The sequence below is a fragment of the Squalius cephalus genome (assembly GCF_949319135.1).
Source record: "Squalius cephalus genome assembly, chromosome: 5".
NCBI lineage: Eukaryota > Metazoa > Chordata > Actinopteri > Cypriniformes > Leuciscidae > Squalius > Squalius cephalus.
The window spans coordinates 47,300,995-47,328,821 of record NC_137126.1 but is presented as its reverse complement, the minus strand read 5'-3'; the positions used below and the strand labels follow the sequence as shown (position 1 = coordinate 47,328,821).

Here is a 27,827-nt window from a genome sequence, read left to right as displayed (position 1 = left end):
ATACATGGGAAAATATACACAGTTTGGGCAGTATATTTTAAAATATGAATTAATTTAAATGAAGGACCTTTTTAAATATGTTTTATTACATTTAATAGCAGTAATATGGTAAATACAGTCAGTTTTACTGTACATGGTAATTACAGCTTGATGTTGTCGAATTTACTATTTGTTTTACCTTAATTCCAACCACAAATTACAGTAAATTACTGTAAACAGCCACAGCTTACAATTAGCAGGTTTTTACAGTAACTAGCAACAGTGTTGTAAGGTTCAAAAGTGTATGCAAATACACATTATTACTAAAACATGATTTCAAATAGTTTTTTTCTCCCACATTGGAGACAATGTGGTGTGTTGAGTTACTCACCAATCTACACAATGGTGATGAGTAAAGAATCTAAATAGGCCAAATATTAATGTGTAGCAAAACAAGGTTGTTCCTCCAGATTAATTTGTGCCACATTTGCTATCAAAAAGATTATGACTTAAAATATGATTTGTCCTGGTCATTTTATATCACATAGCAAACAGCACAAATGCTCATTATTACAAAACTGAAGAGTTTTGGTCCTGGATGCTGATTGGTTAATCCAGAGCTCCAGTCATAAAACACATCAGCTACTGTGTATAACTTAATAACCTTTTATCATTTGTACTTAAATTTCTAGGATTTTGGACATTTAGGCGGTCACTTAGAAATGTCTAACATTACCCACACAGAGTTTAGTAATATTGAGTTTAGAAATTACAGGAAGCAGTAAAGGATCAAGCATGGTGTCTGCTAGGAGATATTTTAAACATGAATTAAAAATCCTTTCAATGTAGGTGTAATATTTTTATTATGAAGCCTCCAAACTGCCACAGACTGTATTGTTTACACTAAAATATTGTCACGAAAATAAAAAATAATATTGTAAAGTGATCATATTATGTTTATTTTGTCAACAGAACCTTAATATTTCAACTTCATTGGAACAGAAACAATAATGGACATGAACACAATATTTGTAAAAGTAATACAACTTTTTAAATCTGCAGTTATACTTGTAATCCAGTTTGTTATTGCTGATTTGATCAATGATGATCAGCTATTTTTAATGAAGGTCAATCATGCAGAAACATTTTTAATATAAACAGAAATGAATCACAAACTTTACCAACCTCTCATCATCTTATAATGGCACACAAATCACAGTTTGCAGAAAAGGTAATAATGCTGATTAAATGTTAAGTGATTATTAAAGATAGAAAATGAAATTAAACACTATTTATTGTTAAATTAATATGCAGATCAGTTTAGTCTGTATTTTGATTGTCATTAATTGTGTTTAGTCACAGTGTTAAATTTAGGATCCTGGATCATGTTACACCGGAAGCGCAATGATCGCACGAATCTCTTCCACCAGTTTTGCTTTATTGTTTGTGATGTTTTTTCCAGCGACCTCCATTAGATCAGTGATCATCTCAGCGCTGTAAGGAGGTTGAAGCGTGCAATATTTGTTCCTCCAGGCCTCAATATCATCTGAAGAAACACTTAAATCAGAACACAGTCGATATTTCTGTTTTATTCAGGATATTGTAAGATCATAACTTGCCTCCACAGTTGACCACATTAAAGAGAGGGATGTGAATCACGGTTGGAACGTTTTGGCCTTTGAACACATAGAAGTCCTTCGGTTTGTCTGAGTCCTCACTGGGAATGATGACCTCAGGGAAAGGGATGTTTCGTTCCCTGCACATCTTAGCAGCGTCCTTCACTGTCTGCAGAGGAAAAGCATTGCAAATCACTTTATTAAAAGTGGAAGTACTTCCAGGGGTTCATGTGTCAGCCGAGAAACCGACACTCAGATGAATGTTAATGCCAACAGATAGCTCTCCGTTAGATTTTCTTTGAATATACCATGTAAAGATGGTTAAATTAAAACATGTTTAAATGTTGTTGTTTTTTATTATTAAAATGATACACAACATTTCAGTATCTGTCAGTGTTTTTTTGTGTGTTTTTAGGGGTTCAAGCACGTAGTGCTGAAACCCTATTGTTATTGTTAATTTTCCCATGATGCAACATTCTCCTCTAAAACTGATCGGGCAGGCCGAACCGTAAGTCGTAGAGACTTGAAACTTTCAGGGCTGGTAGTACTCACACCGCCTACTGCGTCACTAGGGCCCGCCCCGATTGGCCCATAGGTGGCGCTACAGCGGTCAAAAGTACGAAACGGCTCATAACTCCTAAACCGTTAGGCTTAGGCTCAAGTGTCTTACATCGTTGGAATCCTTGGCTCAAGGCGGACAAGATGCATGTCTCGGATTGGCTCGTCACCCAGGAAAATTTTCGGGTATTTGGGTTTTTTCCAAAAACCTACTTTTGCGAACTAGTCCCTGGTTTTTCGCCCGATCGGAACCAAACCAGTCTGAGACGATTCTCTGGAGACTGAATATCAATAATTATCGAAAAAAAGTTGAATTTTTGCATTTGGTTGCCTATAAACAGGCTAATTTAGACAAGGGGCGTGACAAAATACACTCAAAAGCCTATAAATCCTAAACCAAAACTCAGAACTTCACAAAAATTGATGAGCACATGTGTCATAACATGGTGAGGACGCATGCAGAGTTTCATGGAGATCGGACCATAGGTGGCGCTATAACTGGCAAAAAGCTTTCATTCTAATTAGGGGTTCAAGCATGAAATGCTGAAACCCTATTGTAATTGTAAGGATTCGTAAAAAAAAACTGATCGTGCAGGCCAAACCGTAAGGCCTAGAGACTTGAAACCTGGCCAGATGATGGGCCTCAATTTTGGGGAGAACCTATCAGAGCATTACCCCGATTGGCCCATAGGTGGCGCTACAGGCAACCAAAATCACAAAATCGCTCACAACTCTTAGACCGTTTGTCCCAGGCTAAGTGTTCTTACACCACTGTGATCCCTGGCTCAAGCCGGAGAAAATGTATATCTCTAATTTTGATTTAGGCGAGAAAAAATGTCTGCTGTGTCTAATTTTGTCCAAAACATGCTTTTGGGAACTAGTCCCCGGTTTTCCGCCCGATTGGAACCAAACCACTCTAGGACGATTCTCTGGACTCTCTAGAAGATCAATAGTTATCGAAAAAAAGTGCAACTTTTGCATTTGGATGGCTGTAACAGGGTCATTTACAAAAAGGGCGGGGCAAAGTACAGTCGAAAGCCCATAAATCATAAACCAAAACTCAAAACTTGACAAAAATGAGTGAGCACATGTGCCCTAGCATGGTGAAGAAGCATGCAAAGTTTCGTGGAGATCGGACCAACGGTGGCGCTATAAAGGGCAAAAAGGTTTCCCTATTATTAGGGGTTCAAGCACGTACGGTCAAAAGTACGAAACGGCTCATAACTCCTAAACCGTTAGGCTTAGGCTCAAGTGTCTTACATCGTTGGAATCCTTGGCTCAAGGCGGACAAGATGCATGTCTCGGATTGGCTCGCCCTTCAGGTTCCAATTTTGAGTAAATTGAGTTTTTTTGAAAAACCTACTTTTGCGAACTAGTCCTAGGTTTTTTGCTTGATCCGAACCAAACCACTGCAGAAAGGTTCTCTGGAGAGGGACTATCATTAATCATAAAAAAAAAACATTTCAATTTCAATTCACGGTTGCTAAGTGGAACCAAAATATTCGATGGTCCGTGACCTTTTTTACTAAAACGGCTATAACTTGTGACTGGAAAGAGATATTTTCGCTAAACTCAAGACACTTGTCTAGGAGCTCAATCTGAGGTCACAGTAAAAAAAATTGTGACGACTGAACACTGGGTGGCGCTGTAACATAAAAAGAGCTATGACCACCTGACCTTTAGTCCGTTTGACTTGAAAATTAGTATGCAGTGTCTTGGGCCAAGGCCCCATGTATGTGTATGAGGACATTGGCATATCTCAAAAAACATGGTGGCCATTGGCCAATGAAATTTGAGCACCAATAAGACCAGGTTAACGGAGGCCGATCAAAACGAAACTTGATGGGCATGTTCGACTCATGGCCCTAAAGGTCTATAAGAATTTTGAAAGAAATCGGCCACCAGTTGGCGCTAACAAATTTTACTGATCTGTGGTGTTGCACACATCCACACAATATGCATATCATACGATAGATCTCCTCATACTGAACAACTTTTCCTCAAGAAACACTCTGCCTTACAAAGGCAAAATACCTTAACTTGCTAGAGTGTGGAACTGAGAAAAATGACTTTAAAGATTTTTAGTTGTCCCGCCAAATTAATTAATAACTGGACATTGGAAATCTGGCAATTAGATGTTTTAGTCATGAAAATTATCTACATAAAAAAATCTTGAGCTCAAATTTGACTTTTGACCACTGTTTTAACCTTACTGTACTCTGCCTTTGTATTGTTGGCAAAAAGTGAGAAGTCATGTCAAGGCAAAAGGCAGTAACTTCCACATTATCAATATTTGGTTTGCTGATCATCATTAAAACATCCTTATAGTAACACCTGTATAAAATCTAGCGATCATGATGTAACCCCCTAGAGTTTAACACTGTTTTAATTTTTGTTTAGTTGTATGCAGTACCGTAGTTTCCCTGTAGGGGCCGCTACACAAACGAGTTGACTGAGAAGAAAATATAGAGCGAAGAAGACTGTAAAATAGCTGATGAGCACGAGGTGATCAAGCGCTGCTTTTGAAAGCACTTTACTGAAAAGAGTGTATTTTTCTGAACAAAAAGAGTTTAAACTTTCCATAAGTCTTATGAAGTATGTTCGTGAGTCCAAAAGGAATTCCATTTGATTCTATTGAGAATTTTCTGCGAACTCTGATTGTTTTTTTTGTTGCCTGATTCCATCCTGTGAAAAGATCTGTGAAATGAGCCAAGGCGAGCCAGTCCGTGATTTAGAGAAGGTCCTACTGCATTCTACTTGACGTCCAACCCGGACCAGTTTGCATCTGTTTGCATCGTGGGATTCTGTGCAATTACAGCTAAGCTGTTGCTTTATACACACACTACCCGGGTAGTAGTAGAAAAAGGCCTTAAACACAATTAACTTTACACACACACACTCATTTTCCAAGGAACGAGAAGAACTTTGGACATTTTATTTTATTTTTTTATTTTTTTCCTTTTATTCTCAGACTTTGTGTACACAACCTGGACTAAATACTGCTTTTCCTTTTGTCAGAGTGTTGTGACGAGTCCTCAATATATTTTGTTTTTTTTATTTCATTTGTTCTATGTACAATAAATGTGCTGGCTGTTGCTGAACTACACTATTTGGCCTAAACTTAATTTCTATCCTCCCGAGAGTCGAACCTAGTCCTAAATATTCAGTGATACAACCCTTATGGTGTTTGGTTGACTTTGACAGTGTTACAATGGCATTTATTTTGTATGATTTACAATGACTTATAGTCATCTACTTATGCTATCCTGTGCTTTGGTTGCATTCTGATGGCATTATTAATACATTAGACACGACAAAATACCTCCAGCTGTAAAGAGTGAGCTATCTTCAATTGGTACAGAGTGGCATAAGACTTACTAAGCATGCGTTCAAAATTATCACGATAATCAGATAAACAGATAATCGCACACATTTGACCCGGGGACTGGTTTATAGCGGTGGATCTGAGAGACGCATATACTGTACTTTCACATTCAGATAGCCCTCATCACAGGCGCTTCCTGAGATTCGTGTTTGAATGTGTCGCACTTCTCACGTTCACGAAACAATTGTGTCGCGCTCCTCACGTTCACGAAAAACGCATGCTTTTTGAAACTATCAGAGGGCAGCGCATTCTGGATTACGACTAATGCATTTATAGCACAAACTTCTGTGTTCTGCGTCTACATTATACGGTGGTTTCAGCTGTCTGCCCTATTATTGTGCTTGTGCACTTTGATAGAACACAAGCACAGTAATTTCATATTGAAGCGCAACTAAACAAAGGCAGAGTACCTGAACTCAATTTGAGCATTCCAAAACAAAGCCAAAAAGCGACAACGGGTATTACGGTGCTCATGGGCTTTTGAAAGTTACTGCTAAGACTACCTAGCCTGGGTGCCAGCCCGAACCCCGCCCACAACATTTTTTGGTCGGGAAGTTCGGTCTGGCCTCGATCCGTTGAGGAGTAATTATGCTCGGCTCCCAGAAGGCCGAGCCAATCAAATTGCCAGGGCGGGCTTTAATCGATAATGGACACATAGAATGTCTAATAAGGAAGGGACAGATGATCTGCGGTTACGTAATCACCCACGTCACCAAAGAGCGCTTGGGTTGAATTGGTTTTCAAAAAAGATGACTACAGCTGGAGAAGTGAGATGTTTAGATTCCGCTATCGCGTCTGTTATAAAAGAAATCTACAGCGCATTAATTTTAAAAGATGAACAGAGAGCCGCAATCAAGGCATTTGTCTATGGGAAAGATGTGTTTGATGTGCTCAACATACACCACTTACTGCGTTGCTCTGATTGGTTGTAGGTCTATCCAATTGAGTGCAGAGTTGTTGTTTTTTTCCTGGTTCGGTTAAGACACGCCTCATAATGAAAGCTCTATGGAGCAGTCTCAGACTCACATTCTGACTAGAATATGAGTATGACGAAGTCAGGCTAAAGACTACCCATTATTTTCTCGAAAAAACAACGGAATTGACTCAAGATACTTATCCACATGACAAAGGAGGTCTTGAATGTGCCAAGAATATCAATAACTATTTTTCGACCAAAAATTGAGCGTCAGCGTCATTTCTGGCAGGCCAGGTAGTCAAGACGCTGCTAATGCTATTGCTTCAACACTGTCCCACCAGCTGATCTGCTCCAGCTGAGCTGCATTAGCTGGTTAGCTCCCCTCGCTGCTCAATGGCCAAGCTCAAACAAGGCGCCCTATTTAAAGCACATTCACTTTGCTCATACATTGCTGCTCTCTACTGCGGCCCGCCACCTCCACAGCTCCTCCTTTTGCATAACGTGGCATTTTGCTTATGTCATGTTGCCTGCTCTGTTCACAGGGGGGATATTTTAGCTCTCACAGTCCTAAACTGTGTGAACGTTCCCTAATGCTGCTGCTGCTGCTGATTACCTGATCGTTAGTCCGATTGACTTGAAAATTGGTATGCAGTGTCTTGGTCCAAGGTGCCATGTATGTCTATGAGGACATTGGCGTATCTCAAAAAACATGGCCGCCATCGACCAATGAAATTTGAGCACCTATTAGACAAGGTTAATGGAGGCCAATCGGAACAAAACTCGATGGGCATGTTCGAATCATGGCTCTAGAGGTCTGTAAGAATTTTGAAAGAAATCAGCCACTAGTTGGCGCTAGTGAGTTTTTTGGCTTGCTAAATAAAACTAAATAACTTTTGATGCTTTTGTGCTTAAAGGCCTTAAAGGCCTTAAATGCTTGAACCCCGATAAATGCTGCTTGCAGCTTTAATTTATTATTATTTTTATTCTGTACATTTAAGTTTAGTGTGACCTCTGGTGGTCACTGTGTCATGAAGAAAAAAGCAGCAAGATTCTTAAAAAAAACAACCTCATTTTGTGAAGAAAGTCATAGGTGTTTGGAACAACATGAGTGTGAGTGATTGATGATTGGATTTACATTTCTAGGGGAACTAATCCTTTAAATGAGGTTATATGAGAGTATGTGTGCATTATTATATTAGAGAGAATTATATATAATACCGTGAAAGGATCCCCATCACTGAAATCCAGGGAAATGATGAGGTCAATGTCTCTCTCTTCTCTCAGCACTGAGAAATAGGGTGAGTTGAGCAACAGTGCAGCGTCTATATAGTCTCTCATTTCACTTTCCAGTAGAGGGATGGGCACTGCTTTAGCTGACAGTATTTTAGGGAGAGATCACAGCGAGACATTAGTTTTTTATTATTCACATTGAATTGCCAGTAATCAGCAAGTCTCTTCTCACCTGTCATGTTGTGGAGAAAGTTATATTTCCTGCCCCAAATCCACTGATCCTTGCATCTATAAAAGCTGTAGAAAAAATCTGTACAACAAATAAACTCATATTGACAAAAACGAAAAATACACTCATATTGACAAGTACAACAAATACACTCAATACACTGAAAGTTTCTTCAGTGGTTACATAAAGGGTTCTTAGGGCAGTCTTTGCCCGTATAGGGTTCTTAACTTGACTATATAGTCCAGTCATTTTAAGCCAAAATGGGGGTCAACCTTGAACAAATTGCAACAGAAGCAAATTCAAATGATTTTGTATCCTCAATATGTCCTGAGTAAGGAAAAAAAAAGGGGAAAGTTTTGAAAAAGACCCAAATATAGCCTATTCATACGCCTATTCATCTTTTTCTTACGTGAATAGGGTAAAAATTTTAACCTTTAGATATCACCATGAAAATTACTGAGTTGATTACTTACAACAAGAAAAAAAAAATGTATTACAAGGTTTTTTTTTAAATGGTTTGTTAACATTGACAAACAGTGCATAATCTAATTACGTATGTGCTAATTTGCATAAATACCACAACAGATCTAAACACTGGGTCTAGCCATGTGAAAATGTCTTGTTGAATCTTGTTGACATATAACAGTAAAATACTTAATGTTAAGGTCTGAATGGAACCCATTTCGGCTACCCATGAGCATGAACAACCACCCCTTTAAGAGTGTTAAAGGTTTATATTTACAAAGTATTTTTGCAGCATTGAGCTTTGTAGCCAATCACAGGCATCTGTGAACACAACAGCCAATCAGAAGTGTTTAAATTAGTCAGAATCCACTCAACTAAAATGGTGGAGTGTTTGTTCAGAGCGCGTTCTGCACACTCGTGAATCCTTTCATTACACAATGTCAATAAGAGCTTCATTGCAGAGAGTAGACAGCTTCGTTGATAATAATGGGAGTTTTCCAGTGCAGCGTTGTGTACCTCACGTTGTAATTGACAGCTTCAGTGATTAAAATGCCAGCGATAATATATTATCTATAGCTAATATATATGGTTATACTTTATTTTAAAGTGTCATTGTTACAGTGTAATTATATATTAAAGTACTGAGTAATAATAATCAACAGCATGTACTTGCTATATGGTTAGGGTAGGATTAGGATTTGGTTGATGGTTAGTTGCATGTAATTATGCATAATTTACTGTTATTACCATGGTAACTACATGTTACATTTATAACAAGGACAATTTTAAGTGTAACCATATATATGTAATGTGTTACTTTGTTACTATGGTCTGTCCTCCTGACAGTGATTATTTTGTATTTAATGAATAAATAGGATAAATTAATATTTTAATCTGGTTTATTGTCAGTACTTGGCTTGCAGTTCACATGGGTAGTGTACTTTGTACTGAGTGTGTAGATGACCGTGTTCGACCGGCACCACTGAAGACTATTTTTGACCCAGGAAAACCCCTGACAATCCTTATGCTAATGCAATGAAACTGACAAGTGGCCATTCTCTCAATCTAATAATATGACAAGGAAAATAAAAACATTAACTAAAAGAAAACAAATGCAGTTTTTTTCCCCTTCACTAAAATGTGTTAAGCGGTTCTCGAGATAAATGATGCGTCTCTAGGGTCCTAGTATGAGAAAGTTTGGGCATTAGGTATTAAATTACACTGGTTCAAACTGGAAGCTCAGTTATGGCTATATTTAAAATATGAAAATGCTTTGTTCTTTATGCATTAATTTGGCTTGAAAATCAAAAGTGAAGTACATTGTTTATATCAGTTCAACCTACCGAGCGGCCAGAAACTGCACCGAACACTCAAATTGTTGCATACATCCATGCTGTAACGCTCCATATACAGTTTTGCAGCTTCTTTGTCAGCGAGATCCAGTTTCTCCACTTGAAAAATCAGCTGACTTTTGCCTCCAGTGAGTTCTGTAAAAAGAGGAAAACTTAAATGATTAGTTCACTTTCAAAACATTTTTTGCTGATAATTTACTCACCCCGATGTCATCCAAGATATCCATGTCTTTCTTTCTTCAGTCGAAAAGAAATTAAAGTTTTTGAGGAAAACATTCCAGGATTTTTCTACACATAATGGACTTCAATGGCAACCAAACTATTCCAATGTTCAAAGAAAGTTCTGAAGGGGGTGGAATGGAATCCTAACTAGATGTACCGCATGGCGGTACAAAATATGACCGCCGCTCAGGCCTGCACTGGCTTTCCACAAAAATAAATGACGTGGAGCAATTTGGCTGTATTGCGTGTTTATGTATATAAGTTGTATATTTTAAAAGACTGTCTGGACTGGAGTATTCCTGTGGATCATGGATAATTTAGAGTTTTGTAATTATTTGCCATTACTATTTAAGTTTTATATCAAAAGTCATTAGTTTAGACACTTAACATCCATAATGTGAAAACGTCACATCCATAACAGTGGTTAACAGTAAAAAGCGACTGAAGTGCCCTTGAGCAAGGCACCTAACCCCTCACTGCTCCCTGAGCGCCGCTGTTGTTGCAGGCAGCTCACTGCGCCGAGATTAGTGTGTGCTTCACCTCACTGTGTGTTCACTGTGTGCTGAGTGTGTTTCACTAATTCACGGATTGGGATAAATGCAGAGACCAAATTTCCCTCACGGGATCAAAATAGTATATATACTTATACATACTAAGTATGAAAAATCTGTTTTTTTTTTTTTAAAGGACCCTCCCATTCTATTTCTACAAACCTCTACCAAACGGGTGAGGTGCCTGTTGATGGTAAAAGTCAGTTATCTGACTTTGGCATGGGTTTGTTGTGTTTTACTGAAATAAAAAACATTTTTTCCCCAAAAAAGTGGTTTTATCTTGTAGCCCTGGTCCCAGAGTTTAAAAAAAACAATGTTAACAAAATTAAACTCATTCCCACTGTACCTAGTAGAACACTTAAGTAAATGTCCCATTGAAATTAATGGGATTTTATGGATTTAGGTGAAGAAAGTGTACACATAATACATTTTGGTCTGTACCATGAAGAGAAAACTGATTCAACTATATAAACTATATATTTTCTGAAAGCGTAGACTCTCAGGATGTGATCTAACATGGCATGAAACATGTCCCACCCACCTCATTAGTATACTGCCCAAGCATAACACATTGGGTATTGGTAAATCAGGTATATGGCTGATACCTAAAAAAAGTAGTAGTATGTGCATGTCTGTCTGTGTGTGTATGTGTGTGTGTTTGTGTATGTGTGTGTCTGTGTGTGTGTGTGTCTGTGTGTGTATGTATGCGTGCGTACATGTGTGTGCGCGTGTGTGTTTGTGTGTGTGTCTGTGCGTATGGATGTCAGTGTGTGTGCATGCTTGCGTTTGTTTGTATTCCTGCATGTGTGTGTGTGTGACAGTATCATCCTAAACCAGCAACCCTTCGCTCAACAGCACCATCTACAGGCCGATGAGTGTACAGTCACTAAATGTGCACATAAATTAATTTATTTTATACCCCCCCATGGATGAAATTCTACGAAACTTCGCATACCCCCAGAGGATGTCAAGTTAATCATACACATGAAATATGGTGCAGTTCTGAACATCTCAACTGAAGATAGGGGCGATTAAAGAAGAATAATATTGCATTTTCAGTTTTTATGGGAAGGGGCGCAAATCACAAATGAGTGATTATGGGCTAGATTGATGTGGGCCCTTAAGACCAACATACCATAAAAATTTCTTCATTCTCTGTGCCACGGTTCAGGTAGTTATTTAGGAAAAACATTTTTTGGGTTTGGGGGGGGGGGGGGGGGGTGCAGCACGGGGGGTGAGTGGCCCCTGGGACCAAACGGAATTTTTCCGTAAAAGTCTAGTGGGGCTACATGCCCACCAAATTTCATGTTCCCCAGTGTTTCGGTGTCCCTGGTATCGTTGCAGAAAAATTCAGTAGATGACAAAAAAAAAAAAAAAATTGACAATCCCTATATGACCGCTTTCGCTAGCTATGCTAGCGCCGGTCATAATTATCACATGAGTTGAATTACTTCTCTGGAGATTTTACTTTGTTATAGAAGTTACCAGTGTGATTACTGAAATGTGTATTCTTTAATGTCAGTATTTGATATCTGAATGCAGTAACAGTGCTTGCTCATTTAGTCCGGCTTCCAGAAATTTTCTGTTTGAGAAAGGTCTTCAAAATGTTTAAACATATAGGGCTCATTGAAGCTAATAGTTTAAGGGACCATTACTTTGTTAAAGCCTTACTTTCCAGTTAGACTAAAATGTAGCTCTCCTTGAGAAAGAACGCATTATCTTGATGTAGACGAAACTCCTGTTTATAGTTAGAGCCTGGCCAAATTCAACCTTGGAAAAGCTGTGTGTCGGTGTGTGTGTTAGTCTTCTTGGTTACAGGTTAAGGAACAACTGGCATTATTGGAGATTGACTGAATTGTTGTTCGAGACATGCTGTCACCCAGCAACCCAAATCTGAGAACTGGAAGGTCACGACGTGCCTAACTTCAGGGTCCGAGTGTCAACGGCATAATCTATGGAGATATGCTTCTGTCTATCTGTATATGTGTGGAAAATTACTATGTTTATCTATTTCTTAGCCAATGAGAATCATTCAACCTGTAAGCAATGACGTAGCTGAGACCTTGGAAATGGTATAACTGCTGTGATCTTTGTAACTGTAAGTGGGTCGGCGAACTCCTGTGTGAGTCTTGAAGCTGACTTCTGCTGATGAAACTGCAAACTATCTTCAGTAAAACTTTTCTTCAATTTATTCTGACACCGGGTCTTTTTTCAAACATCTGGTCCTTGGGTCCTAAACTGTTAACCCCTAACAGTAATGGTGGAGGATGCGCCGGGCAATTATTCTTGGTGACACCCCTGGCAAATCAGCAAACAAGGTACAGTAGAAAGATTTTATTCTTTGGTAGTTCTGTCTGAATGGAAGAGATTGATGGAGAGTGGAAGAGCTCCACTCCGACGAGGAGAGTGAAGATTAATTATACTTTATAGAGTATAAGTCGCTGATAGTGTCGTTTAAGGTTAGCGGCAGCAGACAGCGCAAGTGAAGCGTGCTCTGTGGGGGCCCTGCTGGGCATTGTTGGTGTAGCAACACCCCAGCAGGGTACGTCCCTGGATTGAAGGTCCAGTGGCGCCGCAAACCTGCTCCATCTCTTCCATCTCAGATATGGGATCCCCGAATTGAGTGAATCAGGCAGTTAGGGATACTAACAAAAATAGGGTTGTTTGTCAGGGATGCATCAGGAACGATCCCGAGAGAAAAATAAAAGTTGTGACTCAAATTGGCGTGGACCTGTCATGTTGGAGTAATACTTTGCAGTTTCATCATGCAGAAGCCAAGCTGTGTTGTTCAAAGATCACCACCTCCATCTCTGCAATAACTTCAGGTGAGTTTGAACCATGATTAATATATGGCTGACGAATTAAATAACCTGAACAGTCCTGAAACAAACAGTGAGACAGAAGAGGCCAAACGCTGTGAGCAGCTGTGCTCTGAAGCCCTCACTTCAAAGAAATTAGCGGAAATGATTAAAGGAACACTCCACCGTTTTTTTCATATTAAACTATGTTATTCCCTTAACTAAGATGAGTTTATACATACCTCTCTCGTCTCAGTACGTGTACTCAATCACTCTGGCGCGTGGCGACACTTTGATAGCACTTAGCTTAGCCCGTTCATTCATTAGGGACCAAATCTCTGTTTATATTATATGTAAATATTATAAATTAATTGATGAATACAGGTTGATGTTACATTAATGACTCCAACAAATGTGAGTGAAAAAAAATAAAAAAAAATATGTTTATTTGAAAATGCATGTCATTTCTGGCAAAGATGCCTCAAGCTGGGCTAGAGTTAAAAGATGGTAGATAAAGTTTGACTTTAGAAGTTCATGAGAGTGCAGTGTACCAGTCCTGAATGCCTCAGAGTCTCTCTCATTCGTTGTCAGCTAAAAGCTGTTATCTGAGCCTGTGTCATAAGTGATAATAAGCTATTTATAGTCAAGCACAGTGTTTCAGTTGAAAACCATAGACATGGAGATGTTAAAAGAAATCATGTTACAGGCAGTTATATATATATTATATAACTGCCTGTAACATGATTATATGTTGATAACATGATATATATAGGGGAGCGCGGGGCACAACCTAACGCGGGGTTAGTTGTAACACGCTTGTTTTAAATACTTCCGCACATGCTTGGATGACGAAACTTTGTGTATTTACTAGTTGCCATATCAACACTATATAGAAAAAAAAAATCCGCCAAAATTATTTATTTTTTGGAAGATATCCATAGACATTTATTAAACCATAGCAAAAGTAAATTTCTTACTTAAGTTAATTTTTCATCTCTATTTTTTGTGTTTATTTAAAATAAGACAAATCTGATTGTTACGAACTGCTCGGAGACACGAAGGGAGAGATCCAAATGCAGCTTTATTGGCTGGGGCAATCCAGAGGCGTAATCCAAAGTACAGGCTAGGGTCATACACAGGCAGGTAGTCAAAACAAAGAAACAAACAAAACAAACAAAAAAGGCAGGGACCAGAGGCAAGAGAGTAATCCAGGGACCAGAGGCAAGAGAGTAATCCAGGGAACAGGGCAAGATATCAAAAACCAAGAAACAAGAAAACCAGGGAAACGCTCAGAAATGCAGTGTAACACTTAACAAGACTTCGCGGTGAGTGAATGAATGAACAAGGTATATATAGACAGACTAACAGGATGATGAGACAGGTGAATGCAATCAGTGAATGAGGTACAGGTGAATGTGATCAGTGATAAGTGATGAGTCCGGGCAGTGAGTTATGGGAAATGTAGTTAGTGAGTGAATATGATAGTCTGATGTGGACTGCCCTCTGGTGGCTCACAAGGGCAGCTCCAGCTGGTGATCGTTACATAGCCCCTCCCCAAAGAGCGGCTTCCAGACGCTCCAAAACTGTCCAGGTGGGAGGTGGCCCGGAGGCGGATCCGGGGGCGGGATGGAGGGCCAGGTCCGTGGAGCGGAAGAGGACCTTGAGACTGTGGTAATACGGGAGGCCAGGACGGAGCAGGCAGTCCATCGGGCGGCCAGGGCGGAGACGACCCTCCATCGGGCGGCCAGGGCGGAGACGACCGTCCATCGGGCGGCCAGGGCGGAGACGACCCCTCGGGCGGCCAGGGCGGAGACGACCCCTCGGGCGGCCAGGGCGGAGACGACCCCTCGGGCGGCCAGGGCACAGGAACAGACATCGGCTCAGGGACTGGAACAGACACTGGCTCAGGAACAGGAACAGACACAGGCACCGGCTCAGGAACAGACACAGGCTCCGGCTCAGGAACAGACACTGGCTCCGGCTCAGGAACAGACACTGGCTCCGGCTCAGGAACAGACACTGGTTCGGTGGCGGAGGTCATCGTGTCCGGAGACACAGGCGTGGAGTCGGCCATCTTGTCCGAAGACACAGGCGTGGAGTCGGCCATCTTGTCCGAAGACACAGGCGTGGAGTCGGCCATCTTGTCCGAAGACACAGGCGTGGAGTCGGCCATCTTGTCCGAAGACACAGGCGTGGAGTCGGCCATCTTGTCCGAAGACACAGGCGTGGAGTCGGCCATCTTGTCCGAAGACACAGGCGTGGAGTCGGCCATCTTGTCCGAAGACACAGGCGTGGAGTCGGCCATCTTGTCCGAAGACACAGGCGTGGAGTCGGCCATCTTGTCCGAAGACACAGGCGTGGAGTCGGCCATCTTGTCCGAAGACACAGGCGTGGAGTCGGCCATCTTGTCCGAAGACACAGGCGTGGGTTCGGCCATCTTGTCCGAAGACACAGGCGTGGAGTCGGCCATCTTGTCCGAAGACACAGGCGTGGGTTCGGCCATCTTGTCCGAAGACACAGGCGTGGAGTCGGTCATCATGTCCAAAGACACAGGCATGGAGTCGGCCATCTTGTCCAAAGACACAGGCGTGGATTCGGCCATCTTGTCCGAAGACACAGGCGTGGAGTCGGCCATCTTGTCCGAAGACACAGGTGTGGGTTCGGCCATCTTGTCCGAAGACACAGGCGTGGAGTCGGCCATCTTGTCCGAAGACACAGGCGTGGGTTCGGCCATCTTGTCCGAAGACACAGGCGTAGAAAGAGGAAGAGGAACAGATTCAGGCTCAGTATCAGGATCAGTTTCAGGCTCAGGAACAGATTCAGTCTCGGCGGGACGAGACTCCTGACGGGTGGACGTGACGTGAAGCTCAGTCTCTGGATCAGCTGACGTGACGTGAAGCTCAGTCTCTGGATCAGCAGAAGTGACGTGAAGCTCAGTCTCTGGATCGGCAGAAGTGACGTGAAGCTCAGTCTCTGGATCGGCTGAAGTGACGTGAAGCTCAGTCTCTGGATCGGCTGAAGTGACGTGAAGCTCAGTCTCTGGATCAGGATCAGCGCACTCTGAGCTTGACGGGACCAGCGGCGGCGAGGGCTTTGAGCTGGGTAGGACCAGCGGCGAAGAGGACTCTGAGCTGGGTAGGACCAGCGGCGAAGAGGGCTCTGGGCTGGACAGGACCAGCGGCGAAGAGGGATCTGAGCTGGACAGGACCAGCGATGAAGAGGGCTCTGTGCTGGACAGGACCAGCGGCGAAGAGGGCTCTGAGCTGGACAGGACCAGCGGCGAAGAGGGCTCTGTGCTGGACAGGACCAGCGGTGAAGAGGGCTCTGTGCTGGACGGGACCAGCGGTGAAGAGGGCTCTGTGCTGGACGGGACCAGCGGTGAAGAGGGCTCTGAGCTGGACGGGACCAGCGGTGAAGAGGGCTCTGAGCTGGACAGGACCAGCGATGAAGAGGGCTCTGTGCTGGACAGGACCAGCGGTGAAGAGGGCTCTGTGCTGGACGGGACCAGCGGTGAAGAGGGCTCTGTGCTGGACGGGACCAGCGGCGAAGAGGGATCTGAGCTGGACAGGACCAGCGGTGAAGAGGGCTCTGTGCTGGACAGGACCAGCGGTGAAGAGGGCTCTGTGCTGGACAGGACCAGCGGTGAAGAGGGCTCTGTGCTGGACAGGACCAGCGGTGAAGAGGGCTCTGTGCTGGACGGGACCAGCGGCGAAGAGGGATCTGAGCTGGACAGGACCAGCGGTGAAGACTCTAGCTTGGCGGGCATGTCGCTTGCTGTCTCAGGGGCGGCGGGCATGACGCATACTGCCTTGGCTTCGGCAGATCTGGTGTGAAGTGCGGGCTCGGCTGGACTGGCGTGAAGCTCTGGCTCGGCAGACGTGACAGGCACGGTCTCTGGAAACGCCCCCTCATCCACAGGGCCCACAGAAAAGGATGAGCCGCTTATCCTCAGGGCGAATTCAATATATTGACAAAGTCCATTGAGGGGTGTTGTCTGGCATGAGATAATTTAACATGTCCTCAAGCCCATATCGGAAACTATCCTTTAAGACAGCATCGTCCAAGTCTACCCCATGGCAGAGCTCACAAAATTCTCCAACATATTCCTCTATAGATCGGTTACCTTGGCGGAGGCGGAAAAGACTGATTAGTAGGTCCATGGTGGGTCTCGGTTCTTTCTCGGCTGCTGGATCTGAAGTGGCGAAGTCTTCTGTTACGAACTGCTCGGAGACACGAAGGGAGAGATCCAAATGCAGCTTTATTGGCTGGGGCAATCCAGAGGCGTAATCCAAAGTACAGGCTAGGGTCATACACAGGCAGGTAGTCAAAACAAAGAAACAAACAAAACAAACAAAAAAGGCAGGGACCAGAGGCAAGAGAGTAATCCAGGGACCAGAGGCAAGAGAGTAATCCAGGGAACAGGGCAAGATATCAAAAACCAAGAAACAAGAAAACCAGGGAAACGCTCAGAAATGCAGTGTAACACTTAACAAGACTTCGCGGTGAGTGAATGAATGAACAAGGTATATATAGACAGACTAACAGGATGATGAGACAGGTGAATGCAATCAGTGAATGAGGTACAGGTGAATGTGATCAGTGATAAGTGATGAGTCCGGGCAGTGAGTTATGGGAAATGTAGTTAGTGAGTGAATATGATAGTCTGATGTGGACTGCCCTCTGGTGGCTCACAAGGGCAGCTCCAGCTGGTGATCGTTACACTGATATTATTTTAATCTCCAAGATGTTATTTAACAGTTGAGATAGTTATTTAATGCTTCGCTAACTAGCAGAAGACACTAGCAGGGTTTAAACCCCAGCTGTGCAGGCGGGGGCATGTTGTAACACTGCGTTACAATGTGCCCCTATTAGAAATATGCTATTATATTCTATACTTTTATTAATTTTATTGAGAAAACATGAGAAAAAGGTGAATAAAGACTGTGAGTCAATGTTCAGAAATTACTAATTATTTATTTGTTTTGAACTATGTTGTATAGCTGTGTTTTCATGTGTTCGTAGTCAAAACTCAAAAATGAGTTTATATTTAATTATTAAAAATTGCCATTATTTTATATGAAAAAGTTTTTTAATTGTATTTTATTTAGAAAATATTTTAGTTTGTTTTGTAAAAAATTTTTATTAGATCAGATAACATTTTAAGCTGTCATATGGTCATGTTACAATGTGCCCCTGCACATGTTACAATGTACCCCACCTATGGGGCATGTTGTCACATTTCACTTCCATTCTTTCGGGGTATATCAAGAAAAAAGTATATACTGTATTGATAAAACAAAAACACATAATTGTACTAGACATGTGGGAAATGAATGTGGGAAAAAATAAATACTCTGAACCATAAGTAGATTTACACAAACTGAGAAAGTCAAAAAGCGTTACTTTGTGCCCCGCTCTCCCCTATATATATATATATATATATATATATATATATATATATATATTAGGGCTGGGGGAATTAACGCGTTAATCTTTGCGATTAATTTGAAATGTTTAACGCGTTAAAAAAAAAAACGCAATTAACGCAGCACTTTTTTTTTTTTTGCCTCGTTTTAATGATTTCCTGTTGCGGCTGCTATTGAAAAGACCGAAATATGCCGTCCCGCCTCTCCGTGTTCGGCGATTAGGTTTCATTCTCGCGAAGCTTTCATGAGCGGGTCTTTTCCGCTCCGTGTGTGCGCCGCGCTCTGTGTTCCGTGTGTGTGTGTGTGTGTGTGTGTGTGTGGCGCGCTCTGTCATTAACGGCCCAGCGGCGCGCTCTCCGTTCCGTTCCGTGTGTGTGTGTGTGTGTGTGTGTGTGTGTGTCGGCGGCTCTGTCGTTAACGGCCCAGCGGCGCGCTCTCCGTTCCGTGTGTGTGTGTGTGTGTGTGTGTGTGTGTCGGCGGCTCTGTCGTTAACGGCCCAAACGCTTCAATCATGTACCGAGCACTGGAAAAGTAAAGTCCACTCAAATAACGTGAAATTTCTCAGTAGACTTCTGTTTGCTGAGCTGGTACGCTGATCGACAATGGTAAAATTACCTGCTCTGATCACATGCTCTGGTAATAATAGCTTTGTAGGACTATATTTTATTTTGATAATTAATTAAAAAATAAATAAAAATAATAATAATAATCTGTTAAATTGATTATGTTGATTGATTATTGAAAAAGAATAATATATTGATATATTGATGTTTAATATTTTAATATAGGGCTATTTTCTGTTCCTTTTCCCCCTGTGTTGTTTAATTAGGTGATTCTAAGTTAAAAGGGATACTCCACTTTAAATTGAAAATTCTGTCATCATATAATCACCCTCATGTTGTTTCAAACCTGTATGAATTTCTTTCTTCTGCTGAACAGAAAAGAAGATATTTAGAAAAATGTCAGTAACCAGACAGTTTCTGGGTCCCATTGTCTTCCATAGTAGGATAAATATATACTATGGAAGTCAATGGTACCAGAAACTGTCTGGCTACTGACATTCTTCTAAATATCTTCCTTTGTGTTCATCAGAAGAAAGAAATTCATACAGGTTTGAAACAACATGAGGGTGATTATATGATGACAGAATTTTCATTTTAAAGTGAACTATTCCTTTAAATATTGATGATTACAAGCTTGGGGGAAACGCAATTAATTGCAATTAATTACAGAAATTGTGCAATTAATTAGTTAATTTTTTTTAATCGATTCCCAGCCCTAATATATATATATATATATATATATATTTTTTTTTTTTTTTTTTAAATGACCAATCGTTTCGCTAGATAAGACCTTTACATCTGGACTGGGATCGTGTCGAGCCTTTGAAGCTGCATTGAGACTGACATTTGAAACTGGCGCGTCAGAGCCCGTCAGAATGGGCGTGGCCTATGGCTATAAATTGCCCGTGCCTAGCCTAGGGACTCCAGGTTTAATCGACTGAAAGAACCCTGGCTTGCAAAGCGGGTACTTCCAAGTTATAAAATTTCATAAATGTGGACGGCGAGGCCCAGCCGGCCGCTGCACAGATATCATCAATGGGTATTCCACTGGACCGGACCCATGACGAGGCCATGCCTCTTGTGGAATGAGCTCTGAATCTGTGGTAAATCGCCAACACGCTTAACTGAGGCAAGCGCCAATAGAAAAGCAGTTTTGAGCAAAAGTGAATTCAGGTCCGCAGACCGAAGAGGCTCGAATGGGGGACCCTTCATGGTCTCTAGGACCTTCGAGAGGTCCCAGATAGGCATAGAGGAGGGTCGAGGAGGGTTTAATCTCCTAGCACCTTTAAGGAAGCGCACAATGAGGTTGTTTCTTCCTAGTGGTTTGCCGGCCACAAGAGCGTGAGACGCTGTTATGGCCGGCACATAAACTTTGAGCGTGGAAGGGGTGCGACCCGCGTCCAAGAGCTCTTGTAAAAATGCAAGTACACTTGGTACTTCGCATGAGTGAGGGTCTAGGTTTTGTGCTGCGCACCAGCCAGAAAACACTACCCATTTCTGAGCATAGAGGTGCCTAGTTGAAGGTGCTCTAGCTTCAGTGATGGTTTTCAGCACCCTATCCGGGAGACACCCGGGTACCCGTTGAGGGGCCACGCATGGAGATCTCTCCTCAACGGAATTGGCCATGGGGCTGCTTCCAGTAGTTGTACCAGCTCTGAGTACCATAATTGGGTTCTTCAGAGGGGGGCTATTAATAGCACTGCACACCTGCACTCCCTGATCCGTTTGATGACCTGTGGTAGCATCGTGACCGGAGGAAATGCATACAGAGATACACTCCCTGCTCTTTGTAAAAAATGTTTGGCAACGAGCGTTGCCTTCTGAGGTGAAGAGGTCGACCTCTGCTTTGCCGAAGATGTTCCACATCAGCTGAACTGTCTCTGGGTGAAGAGAACATTCACCTGGGGGAACGTTGTCTCTGTATAGCATATCCACACCCTGGTTCAGAATGCCTGGCACATGCGCCGCCCTCAGGTTGTGCTGAGCCCAGAGAATGAGATTCTCGGCCATGATGTGCAGGTTGTTTGACCTGAGACCACCCTGGCGGTTTATATAAGACACCACTGCCCTGTTGTCCGTCCGTACCAGGACATGGCGGTCTATTAAGTATGGGAGAAAGGCTTTTAAGGCTAGAGCCACCATTTTCATCTCTAGACAGTTTATGTAGACGGGCCTTTATGTAAAGGGCACCTAAGATGGAGGCATCTGTCAAGATCACCTTTCTCTTTGAAACCACACCCAATCTCACGCCAGACCGATACCAGTCGGCCGCTTTCCAGGGAGTCAGGGCTTTGATGCAGCCGTGACTCGCTCTGATTTGTAAATGGCCAGATCGCCACGCATGAGCTGGAACACAGGGTTTTAGCCAGCGCTGAAGAGGACGCATGCGTAGCAGTCCTAACTGGAGTACTGGTGTTGCTGAAGCCATGAGACCCAACATTTTCTGAAATCTTTTGAGGGGAGCGCGAGCACCCGCTCTGAAAGATGTCGCCAGACGTTGACTAGAAAAAGCGCATGCTGGTGTGAGGTGCGCTTTCATCTGTGTCGAGTCTATGGCTATGCCCAGGAAGGAAATATTCTGGCTGGGAGATAGTGTGCTCTTGGAAAAGTTGATCCTGAGACCCAGACATTCCAGGTGGCTGAGGAGCCAGGATCTGTGAGTTATCAACTGCTCCTCTGATTGGGCTATGATGAGCCAATCGTCGAGGTAGTTTAACACTCGCACTCCCCGTTGTCTTAAGGGGAAAAGTGCCGCGTCCATACACTTCGTAAATGTACGAGGTGCTAGTGACAGACCGAATGGTAGTACCGTGTATTGGTAAGCCTCGGGAAATCTCGGGAATGGCCTGTGATGGGGCGTTATCTGGATGTGAAAATAGGCGTCTTTTCAGGTCCAGTGAGAAAAAACAATCTCCCGGGCGAATGTGCGTGAGAATCTGCTTGGTTGTCAACATCTTGAACGGGCACGTCATGAGCGCTTTGTTCAGGAGGTCTAGAATGGGTCTGAGACCGCCATCCTTCTTGGGTACGAGGAAGTAGCGGCTGTAAAAGCCCGACTCGCTTTGTGAGAGGGGAACTGTCTCTACAGCTCCTTTTTCTAACAGTTTCGACACTTCGGTGCGGAGAACGTGGGCCACGCCCCTTCTCACCGTTGTCTCGACCATGGCTCGAAAGCACGGAGGTCTGCGAGCGAACTGAAGCGAGTAGCCTCGTTTTATTATATTCAACACCCATTCTGATAATCCGGGGATAGCCTCCCAGGCTTTGATTGGTTCACGCGTCGGAGCCGCCTCGCCATAGGTTCGTGCAGTTGCCGCAGCACAGCCAATGACCGCTCTCGCGCTCATATGTGCTCGCTGTGCAGCTGCACTGCGTTTTAAAAAGTTAGCTTCAATATACTTGAGAAAAGGGGTTTTCCCATAGCGTAAGCTAGCCTTACGCAATACGAGAGAACTCTCGAAAGGGAACCTTAATTTCTTTTCGACTGAAGAAAGAAAGACATGGATATCTTGGATGACATCGGGGTGAGTAAATTATCAGCAAACATAATTTACAAAAAAATAAAAATAAATGTTTTGGTCAAACCAGTGGATTTGGGCAAAAGGCTACTTTCTGTTTGACCAATCAAAATATTTAATGTCACCACAGATCCCCTGCCTTAAGAAAGTAGCACAGGGGTGCTGAGCAGACGCAGTGAAAGTGAACTGTTTTCCAGATTAATCAGCTTCAATCTCATGTTCGTTTGGCAGCACCCTGACCTTACTAATGTCATATAGTGTGTGTGCATATAAAAATCAAACTTATTTGCATTTGAATTATCATCAGTAAACTATTTGAAAGAGATTCTGGAGTCTGGAGAGTGAATTTCCTCAACTTGATGTCTTTTTACAAAGTTTTGACCAACTGTCTGCAGGGGTTCGAATCAACCTGAATTTTTCATTTATTAAAAATCAAGTAAATTAACCTCAGTCAGAGATTTGATATTTTTACATGTTGCCATATCCATTTTCGTTGTTGCATTAATTGTTTGTTTTTCATAATATTTTTGCCGTTTAAATTTAGCTGGAAAATGTAATATATTTTAAACACGGATATGATGTGATATAGAGCTATATTAGATTCTTAAATCACTGTCAATAAACAGCAGGTTCCTGTTGTGACAACTTACCCCATATAATTTGGACAGTAAGTAGATATAAAAGCTATATAAATGCAGTCCATTTACCATTTACCATATAAATAGACTGTGAGGGACATACGGTCCAGTCAATTGGTTGTACTGTTGTGCACTTTGTGTCAGTCATTCAGCCGACAAAAGTACAAGAGGACAAAAACTAAAGAAAACATTCACTGTGGATATTAGACGTGACCTGACAGTATAACCACTGAACAGTAGGCCTACGTCTGAACAGGCACAGCCTCATTTTATTTGGCATCAATATTATTATTTTTGTGTGTGTGTGGATATGTTCAATACATTTTTTGTTTGTGCCTCTTCAAAAAAAAAAAAAAAGGGGGGGGGGGGGGTATAAATGTAATCCTGAGAAATAAGATTTCTACTGCACTTTAATAAAAGGTTTACCGGTCAGTGTTGTTCTGATGGATTCATCATAAGCAGAAGGATCTTTGCCATCCAAAACACAGAGTTTCATGTCCACAAGGTCCAAGATCACCTGGAAACACTTGTCTATAGATGGGTCTGGATCTTCTGAAGAAAACATTGAACAAACATTAACACACTAAAATGTTTCTTTTAATCGAATATTGTACTACATGTAACTGATTAAAAACTAAAATCAATAATAAATATTTACCTTTTCCCATTTCCTCAAGTATATATTTTTTGTTTTTAAAGAAATCTGAAAGTTCATATGACAAGGAAAAAACAATGTTAAACAAACGTACCCCCAGTACCTTATGTTTTCCATTCATGCATTATCCTTAAGGTCATGGTTGTCCTTGAAAGAGCGCATGCAGTTTTCTTATTTACTTTGACTTCTCAGGGAATGTCAATAGTAAGACCCGTTTCAGATGCGGCCAAAATTTCAACAACAGTGATTGCATATAAATATATTTAAATTGTTTGATCAAAAATTATTGCTAGGGACAACTCAGTAGTCGCTGGATATTGTGTTCCTAATACAGTAAATGATATGCCCTTGATGAATTGACTGGCAGTTTTAGGCAGAAGTGAATCTTGAGAACAAATGCAACTGTACCTTTTTTCTTTTGCCAGAGGAATTTCTTAATCTCGTCTCCATCAGCTAAAGCGCTGCCACACAGAGCTGCAGAAAACACACAATATCAGTTGTGAAGTTTAAGATAAATGCAACAAAAGCCTAACATATTTTTAAATAAATTATTAATAATTTACAACTAATATATATATATATATATAGTTCAAGAAACAATTCTCAGATATATGGTAAGTTGGAGTAAGACATCACATTTTAGTGAGTAAGACTAATTCTGTTTGAATTTTATCTGAACATCTGTGACATTTAATCGAATTTTGAGGTTAAATGATCAATTGTTTTTGTTATTGGATATTACTGATCTGTAAAATTGATTTTATTTTGGACATAAAAGGTTTTCATATCAGTTTTTAATCTGGGACACATAACGCATGAGTTCTTGAGTAATTAGTGATGCCTTTTATGACTATATTCAGACTAAAAATGATGACTGATGACTGACACGCTAATGTTGTAATTAGCAATTAATTAGTAATTCTTTATAATTTGTCATAATTACCTATTAGTTATTATGATGCCAATCTCATTAAGTAATTATTCATTACCTAATAAAGAACTATGTTAGTCCTATTCGATTCGATTCGATATTACTTACTGATTAGTTAAGCTTGTTTCCATATTAGTTAATAGTAGTAACTGAAGTGTTAATGTACTACTCATTATTCCTGCAGTACTTCCTGCATAGTTACTTATTAATGAAGGACCATTATTCTAATGTGTTACCCATCACAGAAACTATCGATCTAATAGTTTGTTACCTTGTAGGTACAGCATGTCAATTTCAGGTTGCTTCTTGATCATAGAGCCCTTTTCAAACTGACTGCCAAAGCTGGAGACTCCCACAAACGCTCCAGTGAGAGAATAACCTGCTTCATGTGGAGTGATCTCGAACCAGGGGTCTGCAGACAGAAACACGTCCATATAACAGCTGACACACACACATTTACTGTCTGTCTTTCTTTCACACAAACACACAGACCTCCTTCCTTTTGCTGTTTGCATTGCTTGTCGATCATTGTGTAGATGGGATACGGGTCTTTACTCTTCTGTTTCCACTGCTCTGAGCGTGTGTGTTCATCGATCTATAGAGAACACAGTTTTGCATGTTATATAGTGGAGACCAGGGACCGTTAGAAAAAAATCCTTCAATCACAAGCAAGTTCATGTGATAAAACTTGCTCAATAAAAGAAAAGCGAACAAGAATCTGAAATGTATTTATTACTTACTGTATGTTATTTTACATATTTATATTTATTTGAAATCACAAAACTTTGTTTATTTCCATGTTAAAATTAGATTATGAATCCCATATTTATTTATTTTTTTTGCAAGTATGTTTCCTTTACCAGAGGATGGCAGGTAGATTTGTAGTATTTTGTAATCTGATCAATGTTGCAAAATTGATTCTATTGATTAAATATTTATATTACAATCTATCAAAATTATTTATCACATAGAACTTGTTTAACCTAAATGTGACCTTCTCATAAATCATGTAAGGCATGAAGGCTGTTATGAATAGTAACAGACATCTTTCACATAATCTGTGACGACCATCGCTGCCCAGAAGTCAGTCAAGCTGAAGATGTCTTTCTCATAGTAATATTTCTTCAGTTTGGCTAATGCATCTCCCCAGCTGACGGCAGGACCGCTGAGTCTCTGGATGATCTTGTCTTTCACAGTCTCTAGTTTGGTGGACCAGTCTAGTTCCTGATATAAGGAGGCCATACACCTTCAGAAGAACAACATACTGCTGTCATTTTTGACATTCAACCCATCTCTCTCTCTGTGTGTGTGTGTGTGTGTGTGTGTGTGTGTGTGTGTGTGTGTGTGTGTGTGTGTGTGTGTGTGTGTGTGTTTGTGTGTGTGTGTGTGTGTGTGTGTGTGTGTGTGTGTTTGTGTGTGTGTGTGTGTGTGTGTGTGTGTGTGTGTGTGTGTGTGTGTGTGTGTGTGTGTGTGTGTGTGTGTGTGTGTGTGTGTTCTTTCTCAGGGTTCGTACCAGGTAGATCCAGAGACTCCGCTCAAATAAAGGATGGAGTCCAGAAGTCCCACTTTATCGAGTTGAACCAGGGATCCCAGCAAACCCACCATGGCTCTTTCTCCTCCTCCAGAACCCAGTAATGCAATGTTTGGCACTTCACCCTGAAACACACACAGTTTAATTTTGCAAAGAAGGTAAATCCAGGTAGATATATAAAGTATAAGATGTTTTTACCTCACTGCAGTGTATCCCATATCTCCGCAGGCTTTGTTGAACAGTTTCTCTCCTTCTGACTCTAAAATTCTCCTCGTTTTTATTCAGAGAGTGTTTGATTCTCACCTCACTGTTGCAGCGACAGACAGACAGACCATGAACATCATCACACACTGCTATTTAATATAGTTGAATTTCATATTCTTAATTTGAATACAATTTTGTCTAATGTTCATTTTGAACAGTTATTCTCAGAATAATCCATTTTGTCATAGACATTAATTGTGTAAGTAATGCAGCAGTGTATGTAATGAAGTGCACTGCTTCAATGAACAGGATTACCTTCCCTGGAGTTTGGATGCACTCATCTATAAAACAGAAGAATTAATCAGTTAATCAAAATAACAAATCAGTAACTTCTGGGGGGAAAAAAATTCTGAGAAAAAAAAAAGACATTTGTCAGTACAAGTGAATACAAATCTAGACTAATGACCAAAAGTAAATAAAGGAGATGATAAGCTTAATATAAATGTTTCATCTTAAAAAGCTGCTAAACAATTGAATCGTTTAATTACTGTTATTAAAATATAAACATTATATGAAAAGTTTATTTTAACAATAACTAAGGTGACTTTTAAATAATAATAATAATAATAATAATAATAATAATATTAAATGGCCATAATACAGCTGTTGTCACTTTCATTTTTTTTTTTTTAATTCTTCGACTGGTTTATGTTCTGATTATTGGTTCAAACTTGCAGCAGTATGTTTCAGACACAGTTATTTATAGAATATTTAAGTAACATTGTACAGATGTTGATGTATGGAGTGTGAAATCCTGATTTTTCACCCTCATACTGGTTGTGAATTTGTGCACATTTGTTAGTGTGCAGATCATTATGTTATTTAATTGGTATTAGATCTAATTTAATTGATTAATTCAAGCTACTGCTGTCAAGTTCCAATTATAATGACATTAAGCCTTTTAATTGCTGAAAAGACATTATAAAGCTTTAAATGATATACTCACTATTCCTGTATAGTCTTGTGAATCCTGAGACCTCTCCAGCAACACAGCAGACGT

The 27,827-nt window shown here is 41.2% G+C and overlaps 1 protein-coding gene across 1 annotated transcript; it reads right to left on the bottom strand.

The window, feature by feature from the left end:
- LOC307158855 (cytosolic phospholipase A2 gamma-like) lies at positions 1–27,827 on the bottom strand. The gene is made up of 15 exons (XM_079871817.1): positions 27,774–27,827; positions 27,083–27,108; positions 26,762–26,870; positions 26,546–26,688; positions 26,077–26,278; positions 25,525–25,627; positions 25,304–25,444; positions 24,510–24,575; positions 24,105–24,149; positions 23,873–23,998; positions 9,722–9,865; positions 7,917–7,994; positions 7,673–7,827; positions 1,599–1,764; positions 1–1,525 (listed from the first exon to the last, which is right to left on the bottom strand). Exons 2-15 carry the CDS (start codon positions 27,106–27,108, stop codon positions 1,368–1,370), a joined length of 1,662 nt encoding a protein of 553 aa, XP_079727943.1. The 5' UTR covers positions 27,774–27,827; the 3' UTR covers positions 1–1,367.

Bases quoted from the DNA above. Each gene is read 5' to 3' on its own strand.
- LOC307158855 (XM_079871817.1), bottom strand. From the start codon at position 27,108: ATGAGTGCATCCAAACTCCAGGGAAG. The intron at 23,999-24,104 runs GTAAATATTTAT...TGTTTTCTTCAG, and splicing joins ACTTGAGGAAATGGGAAAAG to AAGATCCAGACCCATCTATA. The intron at 1,526-1,598 runs GCAAGTTATGAT...GTGTTTCTTCAG, and splicing joins TAATGTGGTCAACTGTGGAG to ATGATATTGAGGCCTGGAGG.